Source organism: Sceloporus occidentalis, unplaced genomic scaffold, assembly GCF_023333645.1.
Source record: "Sceloporus occidentalis isolate IW3139 unplaced genomic scaffold, rSceOcc1.0.p SCAF_10, whole genome shotgun sequence".
In the NCBI taxonomy this organism is placed as follows: domain Eukaryota; kingdom Metazoa; phylum Chordata; class Lepidosauria; order Squamata; family Phrynosomatidae; genus Sceloporus; species Sceloporus occidentalis.
The window spans coordinates 18,513,228-18,538,501 of NW_028316990.1; the positions used below are offsets into that span (position 1 = coordinate 18,513,228).

General features: G+C 43.5%; 2 protein-coding genes and 1 long non-coding RNA gene across 8 annotated transcripts; 2 read left to right on the forward strand and 1 right to left on the reverse strand.

The window, feature by feature from the left end:
• Positions 1-303: 303 nt before the first annotated feature.
• Positions 304-14,524, reverse strand: LOC149306000 (uncharacterized protein C16orf46 homolog). Of its 6 annotated transcripts, none has more exons than XR_016271718.1 (3): positions 6,434-7,944; positions 3,536-5,028; positions 304-959 (listed from the first exon to the last, which is right to left on the reverse strand). XR_016271718.1 is itself a non-coding variant. In XM_089476916.1 (3 exons), the coding sequence occupies exons 1-3, from the start codon at positions 6,641-6,643 to the stop codon at positions 886-888; spliced, it is 918 nt and encodes a 305-aa protein (XP_089333042.1). In that variant the 5' UTR covers positions 6,644-7,944; the 3' UTR covers positions 304-885. The 6 variants fall into 6 exon arrangements, 5 of the variants coding, with proteins under 5 accessions (XP_089333042.1, XP_089333041.1, XP_089333038.1 ...); XM_089476916.1 differs by having other exon boundaries at positions 4,395-5,028; XM_089476915.1 differs by lacking the exon at positions 304-959 and adding an exon at positions 14,481-14,524 and having other exon boundaries at positions 2,772-5,028; positions 6,434-6,679.
• On the forward strand, positions 9,848-23,495 carry LOC149306001 (uncharacterized). Its single transcript, XR_016271721.1, has 3 exons — positions 9,848-10,012; positions 10,312-10,457; positions 23,387-23,495. It is a non-coding gene; the product is annotated as an uncharacterized LOC149306001 (long non-coding RNA).
• LOC149306002 (protein phosphatase 1 regulatory subunit 3E-like) lies at positions 12,893-21,664 on the forward strand. The gene has a single exon (XM_089476917.1). It carries the CDS (start codon positions 12,933-12,935, stop codon positions 13,956-13,958), a length of 1,026 nt encoding a protein of 341 aa, XP_089333043.1. The 5' UTR covers positions 12,893-12,932; the 3' UTR covers positions 13,959-21,664.
• Positions 23,496-25,274: the final 1,779 nt, after the last annotated feature.

Sequence of the window (25,274 nt, forward strand, 5' to 3'; positions counted from 1 at the left end):
AATTAAGCGTGCCTTTCAACTCTTACTATTTGTTCTCTCTGCTTATTCAACTAAAACCTGACCTCACAGATCCCATTGATTAAAGCTCACTGCCTTATTAGCGATGCTGTTGTTGTTGCTGAGACAATGCTGCCCTGTTTTACCAGAGCATTGAGGATGTTCAATTACCGGTGTTCAATTCCCTTTGCAAATAGACTAGCAGTGAGAATCAGACAAATTTGAGAACCAGACAAAATAACTGAGCATCATGGACAAATCAAAGGGTGGTACATTATTATAGTATTGAATTTTTTTCATTGCATTATTCATACCCATTTTTTCCTACTCTTCTGCTTTACTTTTCTAGTTGCATGGCTCTGGGATACCATTTCAGCTGTAGTGCTGTCTTCTTTTTCCGTTCTTTTGACTGCCTTTGCTCCAGTGTTTGAAGGGGGCTCCAGATGGCAGTTGATCGCACCGCGTTCGTCTGGTCTAAAGACCAACAATGCATTTAAGGTTATGCAGCTGAAGCTGTTGGGAGGATTACCATGGATTACTTTTGGCAAGCTGATCTTATTATACCTCAAGACTTCTGGTCCTGTCCGTGGTTGTGAGTATTTAATTTCATATTCCTTTATGGGCAAGGTCCTCTTTTCACCTAGAAAGGTGTGAATAGAATCTAATTTTCCTCTCATCCTTTCTCCTTCAGCGTAAGTTGTGATTTTGGGGACACGGTTGTACGCCTTGAGGCTGGAGACTTCGATCTCTCGCTTGCGTGAAATGGGTTCCTTTTTAGTAAGTTTGCGGTCAGTTTTGCGTTGATTCCTTCGCAGTCGGTTTACCCAGGCCAGGTTTTTCTTAAGAGTAGATGTCATTTTCCGGTGGGATATGTTTGAGACAGTTTTGTCAATGCTTGGTTTCTTGGGTGTTTTTTGGATCTTGCAGCACGCGAAAGGAGTTGCTCTCCCCCAGCTCCGTTCCTGGAGGACGGAAAAACAAGGTGCCTTTGAGTTAATACTGAGAAACTAGGAGATATACAAAAAGAAATGTGACTCTTTCGTTTCATAATTTAAAAAAATTAACAGAATGAATCTGTCCAAAACTAGCGTTGCATTTTGGCCAAACTCTTCTTAGGCTATTTTTCACCCCACAAAAGAGAACCTTTAATTTAAAAATGAATAATTTCCCATTACACTTCAGTGTTAATTGGTTATAACTTGTTAGTGTTTACTTTCGGATGTCAAAAAATTGAGAAAGTTCAAAAATCCTATAAATAGGATTTTTCAAAAGCCTTAGGTCAACACTAATATATAATGGAACAGCTGGCCAAATGGCAAACTACAAACTGATTCTGAATCTGAAGCTCCATCAGTGTTGAAATTAATTTTGTATTTGGCGTGGGAGGCTACTCTTCCAAGAAAGCAAGCTTTGCATTTATAGAATTAGTTTTCATGATTATTTAGCTCCTAGTCAGTGGTTTATATTTTCTATAATGTATAGAAAAGTCATTCCCATTGAATGGAGGAGTCTCTTTCCTTGGAGGTCTTCAAACAGAGGCTTGTTCTTAGAACCTTGACTGTGTATTCCCGCATGGCAGGAGGTTGGACTGGAGGGTCCTTGGGGTCTCTTCCAACTCTGAGATACTAAAGCAAACTCTGTATCATTTACATCTCAATGAAATGAGCTACTTATTAAGGAATAATACAGCACAATTTATCTGTCCTATTCTTAGTGGGACAGAGTCTGCATGCACAGCGAGGATGTTATCAGACAAGGGAAATTGGAAGTATAATCCAATGGCAATCCGAACGCAATCATGGGGTTTAACGTTATTGCGTGATAGACTACCACACGCAATTTCGGACAATGGGAAGTCAGTCCGAGCACAGTCATGGGGTTTCACGTTATAATTAAAATAGAAAACCCTCTAGCTGAATTCCAGGTGGGAAAGATGGGTGTGTATGCGCATGCACCTTTGCAGGTATGTATATATTGGAGCGTTTGCAAATGTTTTCTCATTGACAAATGACCACTGACATATTATCATGGAATCATCGAGTTGGAAGAGACCGCAAGGGCCATCCAGTCCAACCCCGTTCTGCCATGCAGGAATTCTCAATCAAAGCATCCCTGACAGATGGCCATCCAAACTCTCTTTAAAGACCTCCAAGGAAGGAGACTCCATGACAAATAGAAGAACTAAGCGACAACAAGCAACCCTGTTAAAGGGAGTTCTGTTTTCAAAGTTAGTTAGTAATATAGCCATAACATCGACACAGACACATAGCTCTGACACTGGCAGCGAAGACTAAATATTTTGCAAAACTACAACTCCCAGAATTCTGCAGCATTGAACCATGGAAGGTAAAGCGGTGTCAAACATTATTTCTGCAGTGTAGCTTCATCCCAAGTGAACACAAACATATAATGGCTAAATTACTACTTAGTAAATGTTTGTAGCCACCTCAGTGTATCTTCCTAACCGTTGCTTCCTCTGTGGATTATGTTAAAGGAGGAGCTCACTCCATTTAATTGTTGCTCAACCACATAGCGCTTTAAGTCCCAAACTTACAGAAACACATACGGTTTCTTAAAAATCTTGCACATTGCCTAATATCTGGCTTAAATTTTATCTTCTGAAACTTCATTTAAGAATACAGATTTCTGTAGCATTTCGTTTTGTTTCTTTATTAAAATATTGATATTTCGCACAAAATTTTAGGCTTACAAGTAAAACAGTTTATACAATTGACATAAACAAAGGCTTACAAGTAAAACAATTGGACTTCTGAACATGGCCACATAGCCCGAAAAACTCACAAAAAAACTATGGTTGCCGGCCATGAAAGCCTTCGATTTTACAAGGATAATTATGGCAGGCGTTGACAGGAAAATCTCTGGGCAGAAACACTGAGGAACATGCTGTCACTGTGCATACAGAAAAGCATTTTATTGAAACTATCTGGGCTATAAAAGAATGAGTTACCTAGTGTGAAATGGAAGGAAAAGTCCTAGCTAACATACATAGGTGAAAAATTAAACACAAAAGAAATATGCAACCGAGTGTTAGCACTTATCTTATTTATATTTGCAAACATTAAAAACGAGCTTGAGAAATAAACTTGTCACGGTATCTGACAGGGTCTAAGCCCCACACAAATATTAGAGAGCACTGGGGAATAATACAGTCATGTTCACCCACATCACTGTAGTAGAGAATGTGCAGGATGTATTCAGTGAAGTACTTTGGCCAGCGCTACAACCTGCGAACCGGGAAGCTGGATACAAAGCACAATCCATACAGTATAGCCTACTAGGCATTATCATTCTTGGCATGCAGCAAAAACAGGAGCTTGGGGGTGTCTTGGCCATGGTGACTTTTAAATCTTGCAGGCCCAACTTAGGCAAGGCCCAAGTCCTTATCCATCAAACAGACTTAAGGCATGTCTATGCATGCATTCTCAGTCCAGTCCAGTAGCACAACTATGCCAGGAAGAGACAAATTACACAGTTCTATACATGAGGACCAATGCCAACCACACAATCTTGCACTTACATATTGTGGGAACTGGAAGCAATGAGTACCATGTCCAATGTCCTAAACAAAAGCTGGGTGGGAAAGCTGTTAGAGGCATGAAAACTTTACTAAACTGAGGCCCTCCCCATGGTACTGTATTTTAAAGCTTAGCATCTATGGGCTCAGCAAAATATATTCAAGGATCTACTAAAACCTTTAAGAGGAAATGAATTTTGCAATGAAATGAATAATATCTAAGTCTGTTTTTTTTTTTAAGTAAATGAATAAATATCCAGTTTGCTTTAGAATGATCCTCAAATGTTTTTCTCATGCGCACTGTTCAGAACAAATCCATATTAACAACACAAAATGAAACTATAACTTATATCAAGTCAGGTCAGCCTAGAAGGCGATGCTGTTATTGCAATACAGCTGACCGTTAAGGAAGGGAATAGTCCAGAAACCAGTGGGATCTCCTGGGGTTTTGACACATGTCTTTGTTTCATTCCAGTGTGACTCCTGCTTCTGATAAAAGGGTGTCGAATCTCACTGGCTTTGCTGAACTGCAGTCCTTTCGTATGTAGAAAATGCATACTGTTTGGGTGACTGTTTCTTCTCATTGCAATTGAGTTAGACATGGTTGCAACTTTTCTATCTGGTAAAAGGGCACAGTGCCAGTAGCACTGATCCAAATGTCTTGAGATGAATGAAGTCTTGGAACGTCTTGGGAAAAGAGTGGCTATCTCATGCATTTTTATTTGTTCCTTCACCGCATTATACATTGCATCTATCCCCATTTCACACCTCTGCTCTTTTGCTTTAAAAACCTGAGGGCAGGAAACTGTCTCTGAAACAGCATGCAATGCTTTTTCACCTGTCTGGGATAAAATGGTCTTACTTTTCTTTGTTGAAGGATCCAAGCTGTTTTTGGGAGCTGCATCCTTCAGAGGAGGCAGTACTAGTGACGACTTCGCAGCAGGAGCCTCAGAGCCAACCAGGCTACACACAGAAGGCTCACTACTCTTTCTGTCTTTGTATTTCAGGACTTCGATATTTTTTAGCTTTTCTGGGGACAGGATATTATATTCTTTTATTGGCACTGCTTTCTTTTCTATGTGGCACACTGGGTTTTCCTTCGTTAGGAAAAACTTCCTTTCACTTAGCGAAGATGGAACGTCCTTAAAGATGGTTTTTGTCTTCTCTTCTTGGGATGTCTGAAAAGAATGAACCTTGCCATAATGGCTTTCTTTCTTAGGCTCGTCTACTGCAGAAGAAGCGTTCGTGGTTGTATTTGAAGAAAGCAGAGTCTGTTGTTTTCCTGAAATGCTATCTGTGGCAGCATATGTGCTTAGTTTGAAATTAGATTTCAATTGATCTGTAGTTTTGGGATCTTGCTCCAAACCTTTGTCAATAACTTGCATCAGCTCTGAGCAGTATAGGCACCCATTGGAAGACTCATTTGTCCTTGCTTTTCTGGCTCTCTGTTGTAACTGAAGATAAGCAAATGGAGGTGTTTTGTTCCAGCCTTCAACCTGAGGCAAACAAAATATCAAAATACTGATGTTAGGCAAAGCATGTGTGTAGATAGAAAGAGAGAATAAATCAGTTGTGCATGCCATCTGATGCCTAAACTTTAGCCTCAAACGCCTGATGTGACCAAATGGTTGATCATTTTGTCACTGCAGTTTAAGATTGCGAGATAGTTTATATTTCTTTGTATTTATTTTAAATATCTTTAGACCATCCATCAGAATGTATTCTAAACAAACAAACAAACAAAACATACCTACAATATAATAAAATAAAGCACAAATCCTTAAGATTAAGAAGAATCAAAAGAAAATTTAATAGAATAGGATACACTTATTAAAAAGGTAAACATAACTTAAAGTTGTTATCTGAACATCAGTATGCATTCACGGTGGACACATTCCCAGACTTACCAGATAATACAAAACCTATTAAAATGAATGACTTGCAGCCCGATGTCTGGCAGAAGCATACATTAGAATCGCATTGGAGAACCTAAAAAAATGCTTACAGAGGATCTGTTTCTTCAGACAAAAAGCAAATGAAACTGCACATACGGGGGTCATACTGTACTGAAAATGTCCCTAAGATGATAGTCAACTGCCCTTCTTCCCAGGACGCTCCCATGCCAGTGGCAGAAAGCCTGTTATGAAGGTTGTACAAGCCACAAAGTAAAGCTGTTATTTATTCCCACGCGTCATTGTTTTCTTTTGTCTGCATTTGATATTGATGTCATGACAGTAAAACCACAAGTTATTTTTAATTTGCTTTAATTATTTATAAGCTACGTTAAAGACAAGCTCTCCAAGAAAGCGTACTGTAAGGACAATGGAATAAAACCACACGATAAGTACATAATAAAACAGCAAAATAAAGCAAACACACACACACAACTAATGCTATCTAAGGTCTGCTGAAACAACTATTTATGGTCTATTTAAAACCTTGAAGGGACAAAACAAAGTTCCCAAGGAAGGGTATCTCAAGATAAGAAAAAGGGTAAATGTGTGTACATAATAAACCATGATTTCTTAAATGCTCCCAGTTCTGAAGACACCAAGAAGTAAAGGATGAGTATACAGGCATAATAAACCATAGAATTCAAAGATATAGCTGTGTTAGTCTGTAAAATCAGTATGTAGAGAGATCTTGTAGCTCCTCACTGAAAGAAGTTGGCAGCATGAGCTTTCGTAGACTTAAGTCTACTCCTCCAAAAGCATCTGAGGAAGTGGGCTTAAGTCTATGAAACGTCAGGCTGCCAACTTCTTTCTTTCAGTTAATCTCAAAGGTGCTACAAGATCTCTTTGCACAATAATAAACCATAGTTTATTAAGCTGAGGTCATTAAAAAGAAACCACAGAAATCGTTAATGACTTAAATAAATATTTTCACGCTTCAGTCACTCACAGCATTCTCCCATCCTGTCCTATTAGCACAGTCGAAGGACCGTTCCTCTTCGTCATCGACGCTATTGCTGATGTTCAACAGAACGTCAATTGCGTTTCTCTCCCGCCTCTCATTCAGATAAGTGCAGCACAGTTCTGTTTCCCCACTTTTTGTATTTGCGCTGGCTCTTTCGGCATCAATTTTGTTTGGTTTCTTATCAGAGGAAGCCATTGCTGTTGCTGATTCCGCAGGTTATACGCCTTCTGCCTGCAAGAAGATGGTTTTTAACATGACACACAGTCAGGCAATGGATTTTACATCAGCACAAAGAAGTTAAAACACACACACACAGACACATAATAGTTATAGTCGTGTCTTTCATTGACCAGGTTTCTCAAAATGGTAAAGTTTAGTTTACACCAAGTAACTTGTCCATTTTATTCTGCTTTATGAAGAGTCTAAATTATCCATAGCATCCCATTAGTCCCGAAACTGGTCTACATGCTCAATACTATCCTATTAAGAACAGCCTATCGTTGTAGCCTTTTTAATTTCATATTGTCTACATCATTTAGTGGTGTCCCTTAACAGCAAGTTGCCACATCACAATTGTGGCATTCACAACAATCAAGGGGATAAAAGGATGCATTTTCCTCTGTCTTTCAAGTCATACGAATGGGAAAAGTGCTGCCGGTATTATGTTGGTCTTCTATGAATACAAATATCTGGACACAGAAGGTATTGGGAAATAATTTGAAATGAGCCAAAAAGACCTATTAATTCTATAGTGGTGCCATCCCTATTCTTTCCTTATAACCCTTTAAAAGAGGGGAGATGTGTCTTTTTAAAGGGCGAAATGCCCGTAGCATAAGGCACCTGTTTTCAACTCAGAAGTGGTGTTTCACAGTAGTTACAAAATTTGGAAAGGGTACAATACTCTCTCCATATTTGCAGCTTTGGCTTTTGCAGCTTGGATTATTCAGGGATTTTATTAATATGTTCTCTCTAGCAATATCTAGGTCCTTCAGTGAAACTCTTATGGTCCACTTCAACCAAACGTTGCACTGAAGGACCAAGGGATTGATTCCTAGAGAGGACACTCCACTAGGCATTTGTAGTTCCTCCAGCGCAACTCTATGGTCAATGTCTGGCAAATGCTGACCGCAAGAGGACCTAGAGATTCCTAGAGAGGTGTTTTCTCAGATAAAAACTTAGTGTTTTTGCTATTTGCGGTTTTTCCACTTTCACGGGGGTCCTGTGCCCCTAACCCCAGCGAATGTGGAGGGATGAGTGTATTTGTCTTCACCTCCATCCAAACTCTTTGCTCTCAGCACTAAGCCACCACTCCTCCTTTCTGAAATTCAACACAAGCTCTTTGATATTTAGGAAGCTGCCATAACTGGCTAGGGCCCTAAATACCTCAAAAGGCACCAGATCCCATCTGATCTTGGAAGCTAAGCAGGGTCAGCCTTGGTTAGCACTGAGACGGGAGACCACCAACAGATCCCAAGTTCTGGAGGCCTTGTTTCAGAGGAAAGAACTGGCAAAACCACTACCCCCCCCACCCCACCCCACCCCAGTATTCCTCACCTAAGAAAACCCTATGAAATTCATGGGACCTACTAAAACAAATGACAGCCCTTGCCCATAAGGAAACCATTCTTGTCCATAGAGAATCATGTATGGATTCCTTTGTTTGATGTTGAGAATGTTTTAGAAACCCAGCTTCTATATTCTTTATGGGCAGCTATTCTCCTGTTGTTATTATTATGGGCAAGTATTCTATTATTCTCTGTGGGCAACCTTTCTACAATGATTCTCTATAAGCAACTATTCTATTATTCTCTATAGGCAGGTATTTCCCAGTGATTCCTTATGGGCAACTACTCTCCTATTATTTTCTATAGGGAAGTATTCTATTATTCTCTATGGGCAACTATTCTCCAATGATTCCCTATCAGCAACGTCTCTCCTATTATTCCCTATGGGCAAGTAGTCTATTATTCTCTATTACGGTCAAGCATTCCCCTATGTTTCCCTATGGGCAAGTATTCCCTAATGATTCCCTATGGTCAACTTCTCTCCTATTATTCTCTATAGGGAAATATTCTATTATTCTCTATAGGCAGGTACTCCCTATGTTTCCCTATGAACAGGCTTTCCCCAATGATTCCCTATGGGCAAATAATCCCTAATGATTCCCTATGGGCAACTGTTCTCCAATGCTTCTTTGTGGGCCACTACTCTCCTATTATTCCCTATGGGCAACTATTCCCCAATGGTTCCCTATGGAAAAGGGCTGTCATTTGTTTTGGTCCATCCCTAAATCCATGGGGAAGCCTTTCTCCCAGCAGCACAGAACCCAAAGGCGGCTCACATCCAACTAAAACACTAAAGCTGGGCTACAATTCCCAAGGAGATCCCCTAAAATACCAATGGTTCTCAACCTTTGAGCCTACAGACTTTTGGACTTCAATTCCCAGAAGCCTCAGCCAGTGTGATCCTTGTTCAGGGATTCTGGGAGTTGAAGTCTCCCAAAACAAAAACCCATTTAGAGGCCCCAAAAGGTTGAGAACCCCTCAAAAAACCAACCCAGGAGAGGCTCTCCACAATAAAGGACACCCCCCAGAATGCCATAGCAGTTAAAGCGGTATGAAAGCGGGTTAACTGCTGCGGTGCAGACTCCAAAAACACCCTCCTTCACCTGCTGCCAGTCCCTCTTGTGAAGGAGGGGGAGGAGCCTCCCTCTGCCCACCTGCCTGTGACGTCACTGCATACGCCACCACGCTCCTCCTTCTTCGCCCCGCCCACTTTCAAAGCCGCTGAGGCGTTGCCATGGGAGACGGGAGGGGCACAACGTTACATTGAGGCCTAGCGAAGCCTGCCTAGAGTTTGGGAAAGACTAGAGACTCCCCTCAGAAAGAGCCATTGTTCAGTCAAAACACAAAACACCTCAGTTTAAAACTCCCAATATTGGGGGAAAGGAGGGATATAAGAACATATAATAATTAATAATAATAATAGCATTGTTATTATTATTATTGTGTTTATGTTTATTTATACCCCACCTTCCTCCCACTACAGGGACTCAAGGCGGCTTACAAATCCAAAACAGTCCCAAATTAAAACACTATAAGACATGCAACAACAATTTGACTATTCTAACAATTAAAAGCATGACATTATTAAAAAATTTAAAGTTTCAAAACCTCCAAAGAAGGAGGCTCCACCACACTCTTTGTCCAACAGCCCTTACTCTCAGGAGGTTCCTCCTAATATTTAGGTGGAATCTCTTTCCCTGTAGTTTGCATCCATTGTTCTGCATCCTTTTCTCTAGAGCAGCAGAAAACAAGCTTGCTTCGTCCATCCCTCAATATAGCATCCCTTCAAATATTTAAACAGCTATCATGGCACTATTACTTCCCTTGATCTAGACACTATACTTCTATCGATGCAGCCTAGAATCGCATTGGCCTTTTTAGCTGCCGCATCACACTGTTGACTCATGTTCAACTTGTGGTCTACTAGGATTCCTAGATCCCTTTCATATATCATCATAGCTTTAAAAGAGTTGCAAAATTGTTCCGGAGAATGCAGAAAGTAGGTTGGTTATGTTACATGTTTTACCCATCTCTGCTAGGCATAACACAGTGTCTTTGAGATTAAAAACAAGAATCGCATATCCATAAGAATTACTATAGCAACTTGTTCCAACACAATAAATCACACTTTATTAAACAATACTAAGAAATCTGCCTAGTATTCCAACCTAAAGTTCCTAGTTTACTTAAATAATTTTCCTATTGAAGATGTTTAGCCGTACTAAAAAGTGTTAATATATGGGTATCTACCAAGAGCAGATTGTAATAAACTGTAATTGCAATGTTGTGTTGTAATAGGTTTCCAGGACTGGACTCTTACACACTCTTTCCAGTACATCTGTTCCTACAAATGGGGCTTTGTATCCGCAAGGATATTATATATGTGTGATGGAAGATGGTGACAGATCTTCAGGTTTTCCAAACACCTTCTTACCTATAAACAGGTATGTCCTGCAAGGAGGTCAGTTCAGTGAGTATTAACATATGTTATGTTTACACAATGTGCATGATTTGTAACAAAATAATGAAGCATAAAGATGGAGTTAAACCATTTAAAACTCTTTTACTGCTACATTTTTGCTTATGTTTTGCATAAATTACTTCAATTCAGATCCCAAATTCAATGCTTGATGTCCCCAACTGGAGACTCTTCTGTCTGAATCCCCTGCAGTGCCAATCAATATTGATAATATTGGATTCAATGGCACAAGTCAGTATAAAACCACTGAGCACTAAAGTCAGAATGGTCCAAGCCATTGTATTCCCATCACTATATAAGAAAGTGGATAAGAAGAAAATCGATTCATTTGAGATCTGGGGCTGGAGAAGAGTGCTGAGGGTCCCATAGACAGCCAAAAAGACAGACAAATGGGCCCTTGAACAGATCAAGCCTGGAAGCCAAGATGATCAATCCTGTCTTACTTTGGACACATCGTGAGAAGGCGCAACTCATTAGAAAAGGCAATGATGCTAGGAAAGGTGCAAGGCAATAGAAAGAGGGGAAGACTTCATGCCAGATGGAGAGACTCAATAAGAGAGACCATGGGCCTGAATCTAAAGGATCTAAGCAGAGCAATGGAGGTCAAGGGGGTCTTGGAGATGTTTCATCCACAGGTTTGCCATGAGTTGTGGCCGACTTGAGGGCAGTTACACATGCACAGACCCACAATATGTAGAGAGATCTTGTAGCACCTTTGAGACTCACTGAAAGACGTTGGCAGCATGAGCTTTCCTAGACTTCAGTCTACTTCCCCAGGTGCATTATGTAGACTTAAGTCTACGAAAGCTCATGCTGCCAACTTCTTTCTTTGAGTCTCAAAGGTGCTGTGAGGTCTCTCTACATACTGGTTCCATGCTGCCAACTTCTTTGAGTCTCAAAGGTGCTGTGAGGTCTCTCTACATACTGGTTCCATGCTGCCAACTTCTTTCTTTCAGTGAGTCTCAAAGGTGTTGCAAGATCTCTACATACTGTTTCCACCGACTAACACAGCTGTGTCTTTGAATTCTTGGTTAGATTTGAATTTAGTTTGAATCTAAAATGAATTTGTACTCAGAAACGAGACAGACTACTAGTGAAGCTGACCTTATCCATTCAAATTGAGTTTTTATCCACATGTAAAGGTGCCCAGGTTCACCTACTCAAGCGATTGTGTGAAACCATCCAGGTTGCAATATATTCAGCAAAGGAGAACAGAATATGCGCACGGATCTTGTGGCACCTTTGAGACCAACTGATGGAAAGAGGTTGGTAGCAGGAACCTTTGGAGACTGGAGCCTACTTCCTCAGAGGCGTTTTATTTATCTGTCTCACTTCTATGCCGCCTTTCTCCCCCCAAAAAGGGACCCAAGGCGGCTGACAAAACACTTGCCTGTTTAGAGGCATGTAAAGAATATGACAGCCGAACGCACTGGATCCCTTAATCCTCCTTATTAGAAATGAATGGCGATGGCTCTCTTTTTCAATGGAGGAGAAAGAGGAAGGAACCATAAAGGAACCAACCAGGTTCGGGTTTGCTTGGTGTTTCCCATCCCAGCCCATACCTTTCGTTCTGGACCGATTCTGCCGCTTGGAAAAGGCACTACAAATGGGATTAAGGACGGGTTTCCTGCCTTTCAAGGGCCACTGCCAGATCCAGGGGCCTCTCCAGCCGGGGGCCCCCTGAGCTTTCCTCCAAGTAGGAAGGAATCACTTTGAAGGCAAAACCCTCTTAGGAAGCAGAGCAAAAGGAGGAGGAGGAGGAGGAGGAGGAGGAGCCTTTGTTGGAGGCATCTGCAGGGAATCCCTACTACAGCCTTTGGATCAAGTAGTTCTTAGGGAGGAGGAGGAGGAGGGCAGAGGATGGACTTGGACTGAAGCATCCCAAATCAGGAGCAAGCCAGCAAGAAGGAGGAGGAGGAGGAGGAAAAAGGATGGATTGAAGCATCCCAAATCAGGAGCAAGCGAGAGAAGGAGGAGGGAGAGCAGCATTGCAGCTCAGGAAGGAACCAGGAGGAAGGAGGAGGAGGAGGAGAAGGGAGGGAAGCCTCCTGACTCAGGAAGCCAGAGGGGAAGAGGAAGGCAGAAGAGAAGAGGCTGGAGAGAGGCATTCCAGATCAGGAGGAAGACGAAAGAGGCAAAGAGGAGGAGGGGCTGAAGCATCCTGAACCAGAAGCAAGAGAGGAAGAGGAGCATCGCAGAGCAGGAGGAGGAGGCAGGAGGAGGAGGCGTCGTCTCTGGCTGCCTGACTCTTCTTCCGCGACGTCAGTAGCTCCCTCCTGGCTCCGTCGTGACTCCGGATTCCGCAGCATCGCCGAGCGGAGCAGCCTGAGCCTCTTTGGCGGAGGAGTCCCGGGGCGATGATGAAGATGATGCTGATGCTGATGCTGGGAAGCGGAGGAGGAGGAGGCTGTGGGTGCTGAGGCAGGGAGGAGGAGGAGGGATGGATCAGCCGGGCTCCCTGCACGCCCCGGGGCCCTCTCCGTCTGGGCGTCTGTTCCTGGCCCGTCCCTTCAGCTGCAGGGCCTGCCTCTACGGAGGGCGCCTGGGCGGCGGAGGCTGCAAGGGCGGCTGCAGCCCGGAGCCCGAGGCCCTGCTCTTCCCCGGAGACGACGACGACGAGGACGGAGAGGAGGCCGAGGGGGTCCCTTCGGTGCCAGCCTGCCCTCCGGCCCCGCGCTCGCCTTCCCCTCCGACGCCGCCCTGCTCCCCTCCGTCGGCTCCTTGCAGCCGGGGCCGAGAGGCCAGCCTTCCTCCGGTGCCCCCGAGCCCCACGCTCCGCCGTCGGGCCAAGTCCCTTCCTCTTCCCGGGGAGCGGGGCCTGCGTCCGGCGGTGCAGCGGCAGCATCCTGGGCCCCAGAGGAAGACGGTGCGCTTCGCCGACTGTTTGGGGCTGGAGCTGACCGCCGTCCGGCACTTCTGCCGAAGCGAGGAGCAGGAGCCCCCGAGGCCCTCCCTGTCCGCCCAGGAGCTGCTGCTGAAGACGCGGAAGCCTCCGGCGCTGGGCGACCTGGAGCCGCTGCCCTTCGGGCCCTCGGCGCTGCTGCTGGAGCCGCTCTTCCCTCCGTCTCCGGGCTCCAGCGCCGGCTTCCTGGAGCGTCTGCGGGCGCAGAAGGTGGCGCTGGAGTGGGTGCGGGCCGAGGCCGGGGCTCTGCGGGGCGCCGTCCGCGTCCTCAACCTGGCCTTCCAGAAGGAGGTCTCGGTCCGCTACAGCCTGGACCGATGGGCCAGCGCCCTCGAGCTCCCCGCCAGCTTCCAGCCCCACAGCCTGGGGCCCGAGACAGACCGCTTCGCCTTCCGGCTGCCCATCTCCGCCGCCGGGGCCCCGACCCAGACCCTCGACTTCGCCCTCCGCTACCGCCTCCCGGGCGCCGAGTTCTGGGACAACAACCGCGGGGACAACTACCGGCTCCGCGCCAGGACCAGGGCCAGCGCCCCCGAGGCCAACGCCTGGATCCACTTCATCTGAGACGGAGCCCTCCTCCTCCTTCGCCTCAGCCCAGGAGAGGAGACTGCCTTTGGGGAAGAAGGGAAAGAAGAAGAGCCCAAGGAGAAGGAGAAGGAGAAGGGGGATGGGATCGCTCCTCTTGCGCCTTTTCCCTCATGACCAAGGGATGGGGAATAAGGCCCTTCTGGAAACGACCTTCTCACCCTTTGGGGGCAAGGGCTCTCCCTCCTGTTCTGCCCATTGGGCACCCCTGCCCTCCCTCACTTTTATGACCAGGGCATCAGGAAAGCAGGCAGCCCAGACTCCTCCCGATGCACCGGGGAGAAGGGGGCTATGGCTTTCAGCCTCTGGGGACAACCCTTCAGTCATGGCTTTCACTCTTTGGGATCTCTCCTGTTCTACCCATTGGGCTCCCTTGCCTTTCCCGACCTTTCTTTTCCCTCATGACCAAGGGATGGGGAAAACAAGACACCCCCCCCCCCAACACTCCTCCCAATGTTATCTACACAGCACTTGCACTAGAAAGGGAGCAATAGTGTTCACCTGTCTTCTCTGTTGTGGCCATTGGCTTCCCCCCTGATCCCCCATTAGGACCAGGAGATGTGGAAAGCAAGCACCCTCAGCCCCTTCCAGTGCTCTCTGCTGCATAGGGTTTGCATTGGAAATGCTGGGATGGTTTTCACCCTCCATGGATGGCACTCTTCTGGGGCCTCCAAAAGTCGCCTTCCTCCTTTGACTTGCCTTTCCCTTCACCTGGAGCATGCCTTGGTTGCTCTTTTGCTCTTTTTCATTCTGTAACTCAATGCAGATATATAGATAGAGATAGATAGATAGATATACTGTCTATATAGTCTTTATTTGTACCCTGCTTTTAACCCCAGCATTAGGACTCCAGGCAGCAAAGTCCTGAGCATATTCAGTCACTGGATCCCTAATAATAAACAGGTGGGTTTCCTGCTTTCCTCTCAGTCCCTTGACAAAGATCGCCTGCAGGCAGCAACTGCATAAGTAGCCATAAGCTGGAACAGTGCGCTGCTTCTCCTGGATCCTCATCCCTTGCATTTTGCACAAAAATGCAACCTTTCCCCCAGGTCAAAATGAGGCGCAACCAGCTACATCTTTGCAGCTGTAGCTGGCTGTGCGCATTCCTGATTGGCCGAAAGCGCATGACGTCACTAAGCCACCCATTCCCTCCTCTCCCTCCTCCGTCATGAATGCGCACTGAATTAAATAAATGTGCACAGAGCACCTTCTTTGAAATGGTAGGCAGCCTGGTCTGGCTGGAGTTTAGTGGAAAGAGCAAAACAGGCCACACTGAACCAGGTTTTGATCCCAAAAGCATTGCAAAGGTTGGGGAAGCAGGGGCAAGTCAAGGAGGTTTGCATGTCTAATGGTTCTGGGTAGAGAAATGGGTTTGGGGTTCCCTGTATGGAGTGACTTGAGGTTGTTGTTCCTATAAGAAGAAACCGCATTGGAATTCATTGCCTGTAGTCTGTTCTCTTCTGTTGCGGGTTCTGCATTTCTGTGCCCAAAAAACGTGTCAGCGAGGTTTCTCTCCAGAGATCAGAGAAGACCTGACTTGCTCCATTCCTTCATCTTTCTCTCCCTCAAACTGGCCAAAAAAGACCTCCTCCTCTCCTGTTTTCACGGGTATCTTTTCCTCTGCCTTTCTTCACTTTGCCGCCTCTGAGTCCTGAGATGTTCGTTCCTTATTTGTACGCCAGAAGACGATATTTTCCAAATGGTGTGTTTCCAGGTTAAATACAGACGGTTTATATTTTATATTTCGAGAACTCGTAGAAAGTGGGGGGGGGTGGAGAAGCTGTTTGGAGTTTCCTTCAGGGAAGTGACATGCGGGGAAAATGTGTGGTAATAACACGCAAAGCCTGCAGCTTCCTACATTGTGGGCTTCCTCCTTTTTGCACTCACTTGTGATGGAACAAGTGTTTGTTGCTGGATAAGAAAGGCAGGAAGGTTGACCATGCTTTGACCAAGTGAAAAATGTGCACTTTTAGGGATATAACTAGGCTTTTGAAGCAAGACCGGAAGAGTATGTCCGACTCCTATATGGTCATCATACTAGATTTTAAGTGGCCAGGACTAGTGGAAAGGGGTGCAAACATGAAGTTTTTAGCTGCTTAGCCCTCACAGGGTTGTACTAGCCCTGGATGGCAAAGCAAGGGGCTTTTTCCGTATGCAACAATGCGACATCCAAGTGAAGATCTTAGCCTTAGACTAAGGGTTTGTTCATCAATTCCAAACGACGTTGGGCATTTTAGAGGAGATGGCACAGAAGAATTCCCCACTGGATTGTGCTTTGGACCTTTTCTTTTTAAAGTACCTCCTGAAAATGATACCAAGAGTTTTGCAAACCGTTTCCCTTCACTGGTTTCGGCACATCTGCTGTAACTGTTCAGTTCCCCGAGGGAAGGGTTAGACTTCTTCTGGCTTTCTACCCAGGTCTCCATAACTTACGAACTAAACACAGCCATGTTTCGTGGCACAAAAGCCACGCAGAAGTCCACCTGGTCTTTCCAGGCTTTTTTATAATGCAAGCTATATAGGCCCCATACAGACAGGACAAAATAAAGCTGCTTCGGGTCACTTTGGAGGTATGCTGTTTAAATGATGCACGCGCCCTAAGAATCCGGAAGCTGTGCCAAAGCTGTGCTCCAGTCCTTAGGACTGGATTATGGCTTCCAGCCTCTTAGGACACATGCATCATTTAAACAGCATATCTCCAAAGTGACCCAAAACAGCTTTATTTTGGCCTGTCTGTACGGGGCCTAAAATACAAGGCCACATTTAGGAAGCTTGCATTAAGTCATGCGGGAGGGCTGTTTGGCCTTTCTAATATTTTGACCTACAACTCCCATTAGCCCTATGGGGTGTGTGTATGTGTATGTGTATTGTAGAAGTCATAGTCCTAAACATGGAGTGGATTCTAAGTGCCCAAGAGCCATCCCAAAAATGCAAAAATGCATTCCTAAAAGCCTCAAATATTGTGTTTTTCCATTTAAATGTTACCTCCCATAGCTTGTTTTAGGCCAGGAATGGCCTTCTTTCAAGAAAAAGGAAGTGGCCAGACCATCATTTTTAGCTTCTTTTAAAAAAGCTATTTCAGGCCTCTGAGACTTCCGTGACGTTTTTCAAAAGGCTGTTTTAGGCCTGAAATATTGGCAGACTTGACAACCCGAGTTTATGCTGTAATTATAAACAGGCTTTTAACGTTGCATATATAGTGTGCAGTTCCCTAATGTTCCTCCTAGGACCAAGATGTGCTTTTGTTTTATGCAGAAAGAGAGGATGCTTATTTTAATACACTGGGTTTTTCCCCCAAAAAATAATATTTATAATAATATTTTCATTTGTTTGAGGGGTGAGAGATATATATTCTTGTAGCTACGGTGTTGGGTTATTTTTGTCAGAAAACCCCGACGCATGCTTGCTTGTCGGATATATCATAAAGAATTATAGGATTGCATTAGTTTTGCAGTAACCAGTTATTTATCATCTATGCTGCTATATGAAAGCCCCTGTTCTTTGCACTAGAGTAGCCACTTTGGAGTTTTGTGACGGTGCCTTTTGTGGCAGCTTCGCCAGAAGAAATGAAGCCAGTGGAGTAGTTGTAAGTTGCATCCACACTGCAGAAATAATCCGGTTTGACACCACTTTAACTGCCATGGCTCCATGCTATGGAATCTTGGACATTGTAGTTTGTCGTAGCCCCAGAGCAGAGCTCTGCGTATCTTGAAATGTACTTATGGATATCACTAGCTATAGTCTGTATGCCATAATAAGTGTTTTGGGGATGTTTCACCAGGCATCAGTCCAGTTTTGATAGACTGGTCTTTTTACTTGCAGACTGGGAGAAGAGACAAAAGAGCTACCTCCCAGTGTACATGATTGTTGAGAGTGAATATTGTATCTGTGACATGAGCTAATATTTATATATACAGCATTTTGTTGAAATAGTTTTATTTTAGTATTGCTAAGGAACCTAAATACTGACCAGAAAGATGCACTTTTCCAAGTGGAGCATAGGTGCGTGGCTATTAGCGCGGTCTGTATATAGTCGAAACCCTTCGCAGAGGTTATTGACTGGCACTGCAATGGCTAGAAATGAATTACTCTTGCCAGCAAGCTGCGCTTTTGTATATATTGAGGACTTTCTAAGGAGCTGGGCCTGGACTGAATTTTGCGATTTCAGTGGGCACAGTGAACCAAATGTCTCCGGTACCGTCACAAAACAAAGATGCTATATATTGCCAAGATAAAGTCTTTAAAAATACATGTATATTTTTCTGCCGGGTTCGCATGAGTCTTATTAAATGCAATATATATTTTTAAAGAAACTAAATCTGCTGCATCATATCATTATCTTGCACACAGACCAGCACCGCCGTCATCCTTTCCTAACAGCGTTAAAATAACCTTTCCCCGAAGCAATATTTTAGAGTAGTAATTGTAAATCTAAATGGTAAGGAAAAATGCTGGACTTCTTTAAAAGTATATTGGTGAAAATAGAGTAGTGCCAGGCAAGTTTCCATTTGTGATATATCAGTGCTGGATGTATTGAATGCTGGATGTGTTGCAAGGCACACCATTTGGGGCAAATGCGGCAACCAAAATGCCCAGCTTGGACTCTAAGGACAATTGGGAGAGTTTGAAATATCATATCTGATCCATGCATACCGTTCCTTCGCACTAGTGAACAAATAATCCAGGAAGATGTACATTAATTATGCAGTCCATCCTCCATACGCATGAATTCCACCAACCTTGGATTGACTTTTGTCATTTTATACAAGGGACGCCATTTTACTCTGCCATTGCATGCAATGGGACTTGACTATCCACAGATTTTGGTATCTATATGTGGAGCAAGGGAAGCTGAAACCAAACCTCAGTGGATTTGGATTTTGTCCAAACCAGAAAACTATGGTTAATGGTTTTGAAACAAGCCAGGACATTAAACCATGGCTTGTTTCAAAGCTTCATAGTGTTATCTTGGATTGTCTGTTCACTAGTGCAAAGGATGAGCTATGTCCTCATGCAAAAGACTTGTCCATATCTTGGCTGATCAAGCCAAGATACAATTCAACAAACACAGTTCAACACAACCCCAGAATCATTTGTGATCTATATGGGGTTTCAGAGGAGAAAACTGGGGAGTCCTTCATAAAAGAATGCATTTTCTAAAGGTGGAATGTTTGCAAGATGCACCGGATTAGAAGACATCCTTTTTTCACATTAGCTTTTTATTCCTCTTGTCTTCATAACGAAAGCCGCTTACTTGCCAGTGGAAACAAAGAAAAAGGTAGCTATATGAAATGTGCCATGTTTTATTAAAAAATGTGCAATATGTTGTCTCTTTCCATTGGTCAGTATAGACAAATCTGTAGTAAAACTCCCCAACAAGTAGCGTAGCACTCAGGTATAACCGCTTTAACTGCTCCTTTTTAAAACTACAATGTGCCGTCGTTGCATTAGTATTGCTCTGAAATGCCAATGGCCCCCACAACCTTCCAATAATAATTATGCCATTTAATCCAGTTTTGATGTGCGGTTGGCAGGCTGTGGAAAAGGGATTGGAAATGGGTACATCATTTGCACCCACACACTGTTTGTTGAAAGCATAACCAGCTCAGTTGCTCTTTGCATATAAACTACTAAATGAACAAATGTGTGTTCATGCATAACACTGTTCTTTTATCTGCTAGCTGAAGCATGGGATGATGAAGCTTGCAGGCAAAAGTCTGTTAGACCTATATCCTTCTCAAAAAGATGTTAATCTGTAGTAAATTCAGATTGTTTAGGTGCCTTCCAAGGATAAATGACTGCTACGTCAGATATGTTCCTTAAATGGTTTCCCTTAATTCTAAAGAATATGTGGGATCCGTTCATATCGTAAAAATAGAAAGTGGACTAACCGTTTGCTAACTGTGTTCTCCCTGCTGTCAGAAAAATGTCCGTGGGACATTGAGCCAATGCTTTCAAAAAGCCTAATGGGGTTTTCAACCTTAGTTTATACTGCTGTGAACAGATGCTGTGAGAAAAAAGTGTCTTTGTGCATTTCTATAAACCCACATTTATACTGAGTCTAGAACAGAATAAAGTTGTCTATTGATCCTAGTATATATTTGTGCAACTCTTATGCAAACGTGATTCTGTACATGCCACACATATTATATATGTAACCGAATTCTAGTTTTTTATGGGGTTGGTTTTGCACAGTGTTGATCTTCGGATCCGAATGTGTGTTGCTCTTATGCTGCATTGGAATTACTAGGTGGTTTTTAATCTCTCTTGCACCTTGCGTTCACATGAAAAGGAATCTTCTCTGAAGAACATTGCTTCTACATTTTGTTAAGATTGATATGCACGGATCTTTAGCAAAACTTGAATAAACCTGTGTTATACATGTGTCTTGTGTACACGCTGTGTGTTGTGTGAAAGGCTGACCCTTGAGTCTTCTTGTCACATAGCCAACATAGCTGTTGTGTTGGCACTGATCCTGTTCTTATGAGTAATTCAAAAATACTTTTTAACATTAGGTTAGCTTTCTGTAGACAGTTCAGTTCACAAAACCATAAAAATAAATATGGTCATGTCATTGACTCAGAACTAGCATGCAAAACAAATAAACGTATTTAGAGTGAAATATGTGTATATATACACTAGCAATTCCAAAGAGCATTCATAATCCTGTCTTTATTAAAAAATAATAATGTGTGCAACACTGGAATGCTTGGATTTGGTTTCTATTTAAAAACAGCCCCAAATCCCTCCCGGATCCAAGAAGGAAAACTCACATTTTCCAGTGACTTTTCTATGCAATGATCTCTCCTCCCCTTGTGTTTTCTTACTTTTGAGTAAAATTACATAAGTATTGTTGGATTCCAGCTCCCATCAGGTGCACTGAGCATGGCCAAGGGCCAGGGAGAATGGGTTTTGTAGTCCGTCACCGTCTGGAGAGCCATCGGTTGCTCACTCCAATTCTTTTAAGCGTATGCTTCAATGACTTCTGGCTTATGTTGGGACACCTTCTCCATTCTAAAGGCCCATTGATACCATAACTTTACCATAACAAACCAGGGCAAGATCTTTGCTTCACAATGCAAAATGCATTGCTTTGCTGGGGGATTTTGGGTGCTGTAATACATCTAGAGATCCTGACTGGGGAAATAAGATTTAAACTACACTTTATTTCTCCTATTGATACATAGCATTGTCCTACAGGTTCCATTCAGTTCAATGGGACTGGCTCAGGAAAGCTTCCTAAAGATTATGCCCAAATATACTCCCTCTTGGAAGATAATATTTTTTTAAGGAACAAGTACCTGTTACGGTGTCAGTTTTTTGTGATTTATTTCCATTCAGACTTACTTTATTCAAAATCAACTCTTTAAGTGATGTCCAGAGTCTGTCACATTTCTATTTCAGATTGGTTTGTAGGTTTTTGTCTTATTTATTTATTCGCTTATGTAAAACGTTATATCGTTTTGTATTAATGCCTTCTACTCTTTTTGAAGCCAGTGAGTATAAATGTAAAATGTATCTTGCCTTACAATAACATTGCATACCTTGTCTACCTAAAGCGTTATCCGGTCACTGGTTGTACTGCTGTGATGAGGAATATAGTTATAAATATGTAATAACTAACTGTCATTAAAACTGAACGGTGCAAAATGGACTGTGATGATGAGAAACAATAAATGTTCTGTATCCACTCTTGAAAGTTAAATCTGCATATATATACTTTCACTGAGATAGCCAAAGTCTGGCCAGAAAATTTATCTGTTTATCGCCTTCTGATGAATCCAGATGATCACCGTCCAGATGATGCTGGACTACAGCTCTCAGCAATCTTCATTGTTGGCTGTTCTGGCATGTGCTGATGGACCTTGCAGTCCAACATCTGGAAAGCATCATGATCCCCGATGACAACTTGAAGTATGCTTTGTATTAAGGATATCTTGGAATCCATAGCCAAGAGACATTTTGGTATAGTGGTTTGAGTGCTAGACTAGGACGCTGGGAGTTTTTTTTTTTGTGTGTGTGTGCCTTCAAGTAATTTCCGACTATTGAGTCATAGTCTTATGCTCAAATCAGTGTGCCACACTGACTTTCAGGAGGCCAGGGTTCAAATCCCACTCAGCCATGGAAACCCACTGGGTAATGTTGAGCAAGTCACACTCAGCCCTAGAGGGCAGTGGTAAACCCCTCTGGTCAAGAAAACCCTTGTTGCGATACGTTAGTGTGGACTTGAAAGCCCTTCACTAAATATCCTGAGCATCATTTCAGCTGTTCCCCATGTAGACACAAACCACGACATAACATACTCCCTTCAGTTTTACAGCTGTGTGCCAATTTAGTTTTGTCAATTTCATCCACTGACTAAACCAAGATGGACAATGAAGGGGTCTCCAGATGTTATTAGACTTTAAGTCTTATCAGCGCCAGCTATCATACCCTGCAACTAGGGTTTATGGGTATTGTTGAAAACATCAGGAGAGCACCAGGTTAGGGAAGAGTGGCATTTAATTTCTCCAACAGGATCGGAATTATGTCCTTACCTCTTATCGCAAGACCTCCGCGGACAAAGGGCGAGGGAAGCAAAGATGGCGACGGCCACGACGGATGGGGACAAGAAAGGGCGACTCCCCTGAGCCAGCCCATCGCGTCCCGCTCCTCCCATTCCAGCTAACCCAATTTCTGAGGCTGATCGTTCCTATTTAAATAACCCGGTTCCTATCCCGAATCATGGAAAAATTGTAGGTTCGACCCTTCTATTTTTTTAACCCGGGTTATACGCCTTTAACATGGATTAAATAAAAATCTGATTTACGATTTGGATTTTAGTGGGAACGCTTGCGGGTTGCTCTAGAACTGTTCTAGAGTTAATTCGGTTTCTAATAGGAACACTGTACCTTGGATTCGATTTGTAACACGGAGTATAAGCCAGTGGGAACACCCCCGGTGTGTGCCATCTGGATACTATCCAACTAACAGCAATCCACAAGTATTGCCCCCATGGATCTTCCCTTCAACCCCTTTCCCTTCTAGCATCATGAGACAACAGAAACTTAGAAGTCTTATACCTGCTATATATGTATTTTCTTGGTAACATTTTGTCCCTTTTCTTTGGAGGTCCTAAACTGTATTTCCAAATGCTGTAGTTAAGTTTTAAGTTACTGCAACACTCAAAATTTTGGGGACCGGAGGAAATTTTCATAGGATAGGGCAGAATTCTTATTTGGGAAGGGCAATGTCTCCTCCTTTTTTGCCGTCTCCCCTCAGCTGTACCTCTGTATCTGACAGAAATGTTTGTGAAACCGAGTCCACTTTTTCAGATGCATCAGATTTTGCTGAAACAATCCCCTGCTTCTTAAATGAAGCTGCTAAGAAACAGCCAGATGAAGCATTCTTCCTTTCTACCTCCCCAGGTGTAAATGCTGCTGCCGTCATAAGAAGCAATAAAAGCAAAACAATGGGCGCCGAGGCTTAACTTGCAACCCAAATGGCTTATAAAATTCCTGACTCATTGTCTGCAGTAATAAAGTAGGTACACATTAAGGTACTTTGCTTGTATGGCATCTCCCCTTTTGCTTCCTTGTTCTCCTAGTGCTATATAACTGTTTTGCTGTCTGCATTCTTTCTGATGTTCACATATGTTCCTCATACCAAATTGCCTTTTACCATGTCGTTTGGTGCCCTGTTTTCTAGCCAAGCGTCATGCTGTTGCTTGTAAAACTGAACAGCAGCTGCGTGTTTATCTGTTGCCGTAACTAGGTTATGCTGACATTATAAGATGCAGAACCTAGGGCAGGTTAAAGCTTTGTTTTAAAATGTCTCCCTCCTCATTCCTCTCCACCTTCAAGATGAATACATGCTGAGATTTCTGATTAGTTTTGTCCAGACGTTCTCCCCCTGCTGTCCAGCCCCAAATCCATCCACCAAGAAATAGCAGTTGCCATTGCATTTTGCCAAAAGCAAAAGCTGAGATGACATTGCAAGGATCTGTTCATCAGCCAGGAGCGTTTCCTTTAAAATGGTCAGCGAGAACAACCACCTTTCTTAGGATGCAGCTATATCCAGCATGGTGTATTGGGAGACCCAGGTTCGAATCTTCACTTGGCCATGGAAACCTGCCAGGCGACCTTGGGCAAGTCAAGCTTTCTCAGACCTAGAGGAAGGCAATGGTTAACTTCATCTGAACAAAACGTGCCAAGAATGCACCGTAATACGGTTGCCATAAGTCATAACTCAAAGGCACAGAACAACAACTGCTATAATTTTGTAGTGTGGACACAGCCCAGAAAAGACCAGCTGCAGCGTTGGTTTCTGATGCAGGTGGGCTGCTCTTTCGTCACGCCGTGTGCCACAGAAGCTACAAGATGTTTAGGTGGCACCATCGCCAATCCTTCATCTTTAAAAGTCTGCACAGTAGTTGTGTTTCGTATAAATCCTCAGAGATGCAGAATAATGCCTCCTGTCTCTCTCACTGTCAGCCCACATTTCTCCTGCAGCTGTTCAGCGCGCCAGTGGAGCGTATGCCCTGCCACTGGGAGAACTGCAGTGTCAAGCTGGGAACTTGGCAGCATTATAAAACCAATGTAGTTTCTTGCTGTTGCATAACCACATCTTGGACATTTGCAGTCCAGGGACTATCCAGAAGCCACAGTCCGCTCCCCTGAGATCTCACAAAGGGAAGCTTTGAGACTCACAAAACCCATACAAGCCGAGAAGGTTTTGTTGTGGCCGGGTAATTTTGCCTTCTCTGGAATAGAAGAGCAAAGCTCCTTTCTAGCAGCTGTCGACACCCACGCAGAGGCATCATCTGCATTTGCGTTACTTGGGCTGGGATGTTTTATGGTAGCAATTTCTTCTCGGTAAACTCCTTCCTGAGAAGAAACATTGATATCTGTGCATTTTGGAAGGTGAGTGTGAGATTGCAGACAATGAAGAAGCCAGGACCCAAATCCTAGCAAGACTGAAGAATGCAAAAACGGAGGGTGTATTCAATATATTGCCATATATAATTACAATTATATATGATTAACCGATTACTCACTCTTTGCCCATCCCCAGTTTTATACTCATGGGCTGGCAGTGGCAACTACATGAGAGAGTAGATCTCGAATATCATGAATATTATAGTTAACCAGTTTATTATTGCATTTTTGTTTTACTGCTAGAGGGGTGAGTTTCTGTGATTTTCATGTACTAAAATAATTGATCTGGCTCTGAGCACTTTTGCACATTGACTTATGCATTTTGAAGGCCAAAAGTGTCATTTGCCGCTCTGTCTCAGGCTGCAAATGCTCTTGGGTT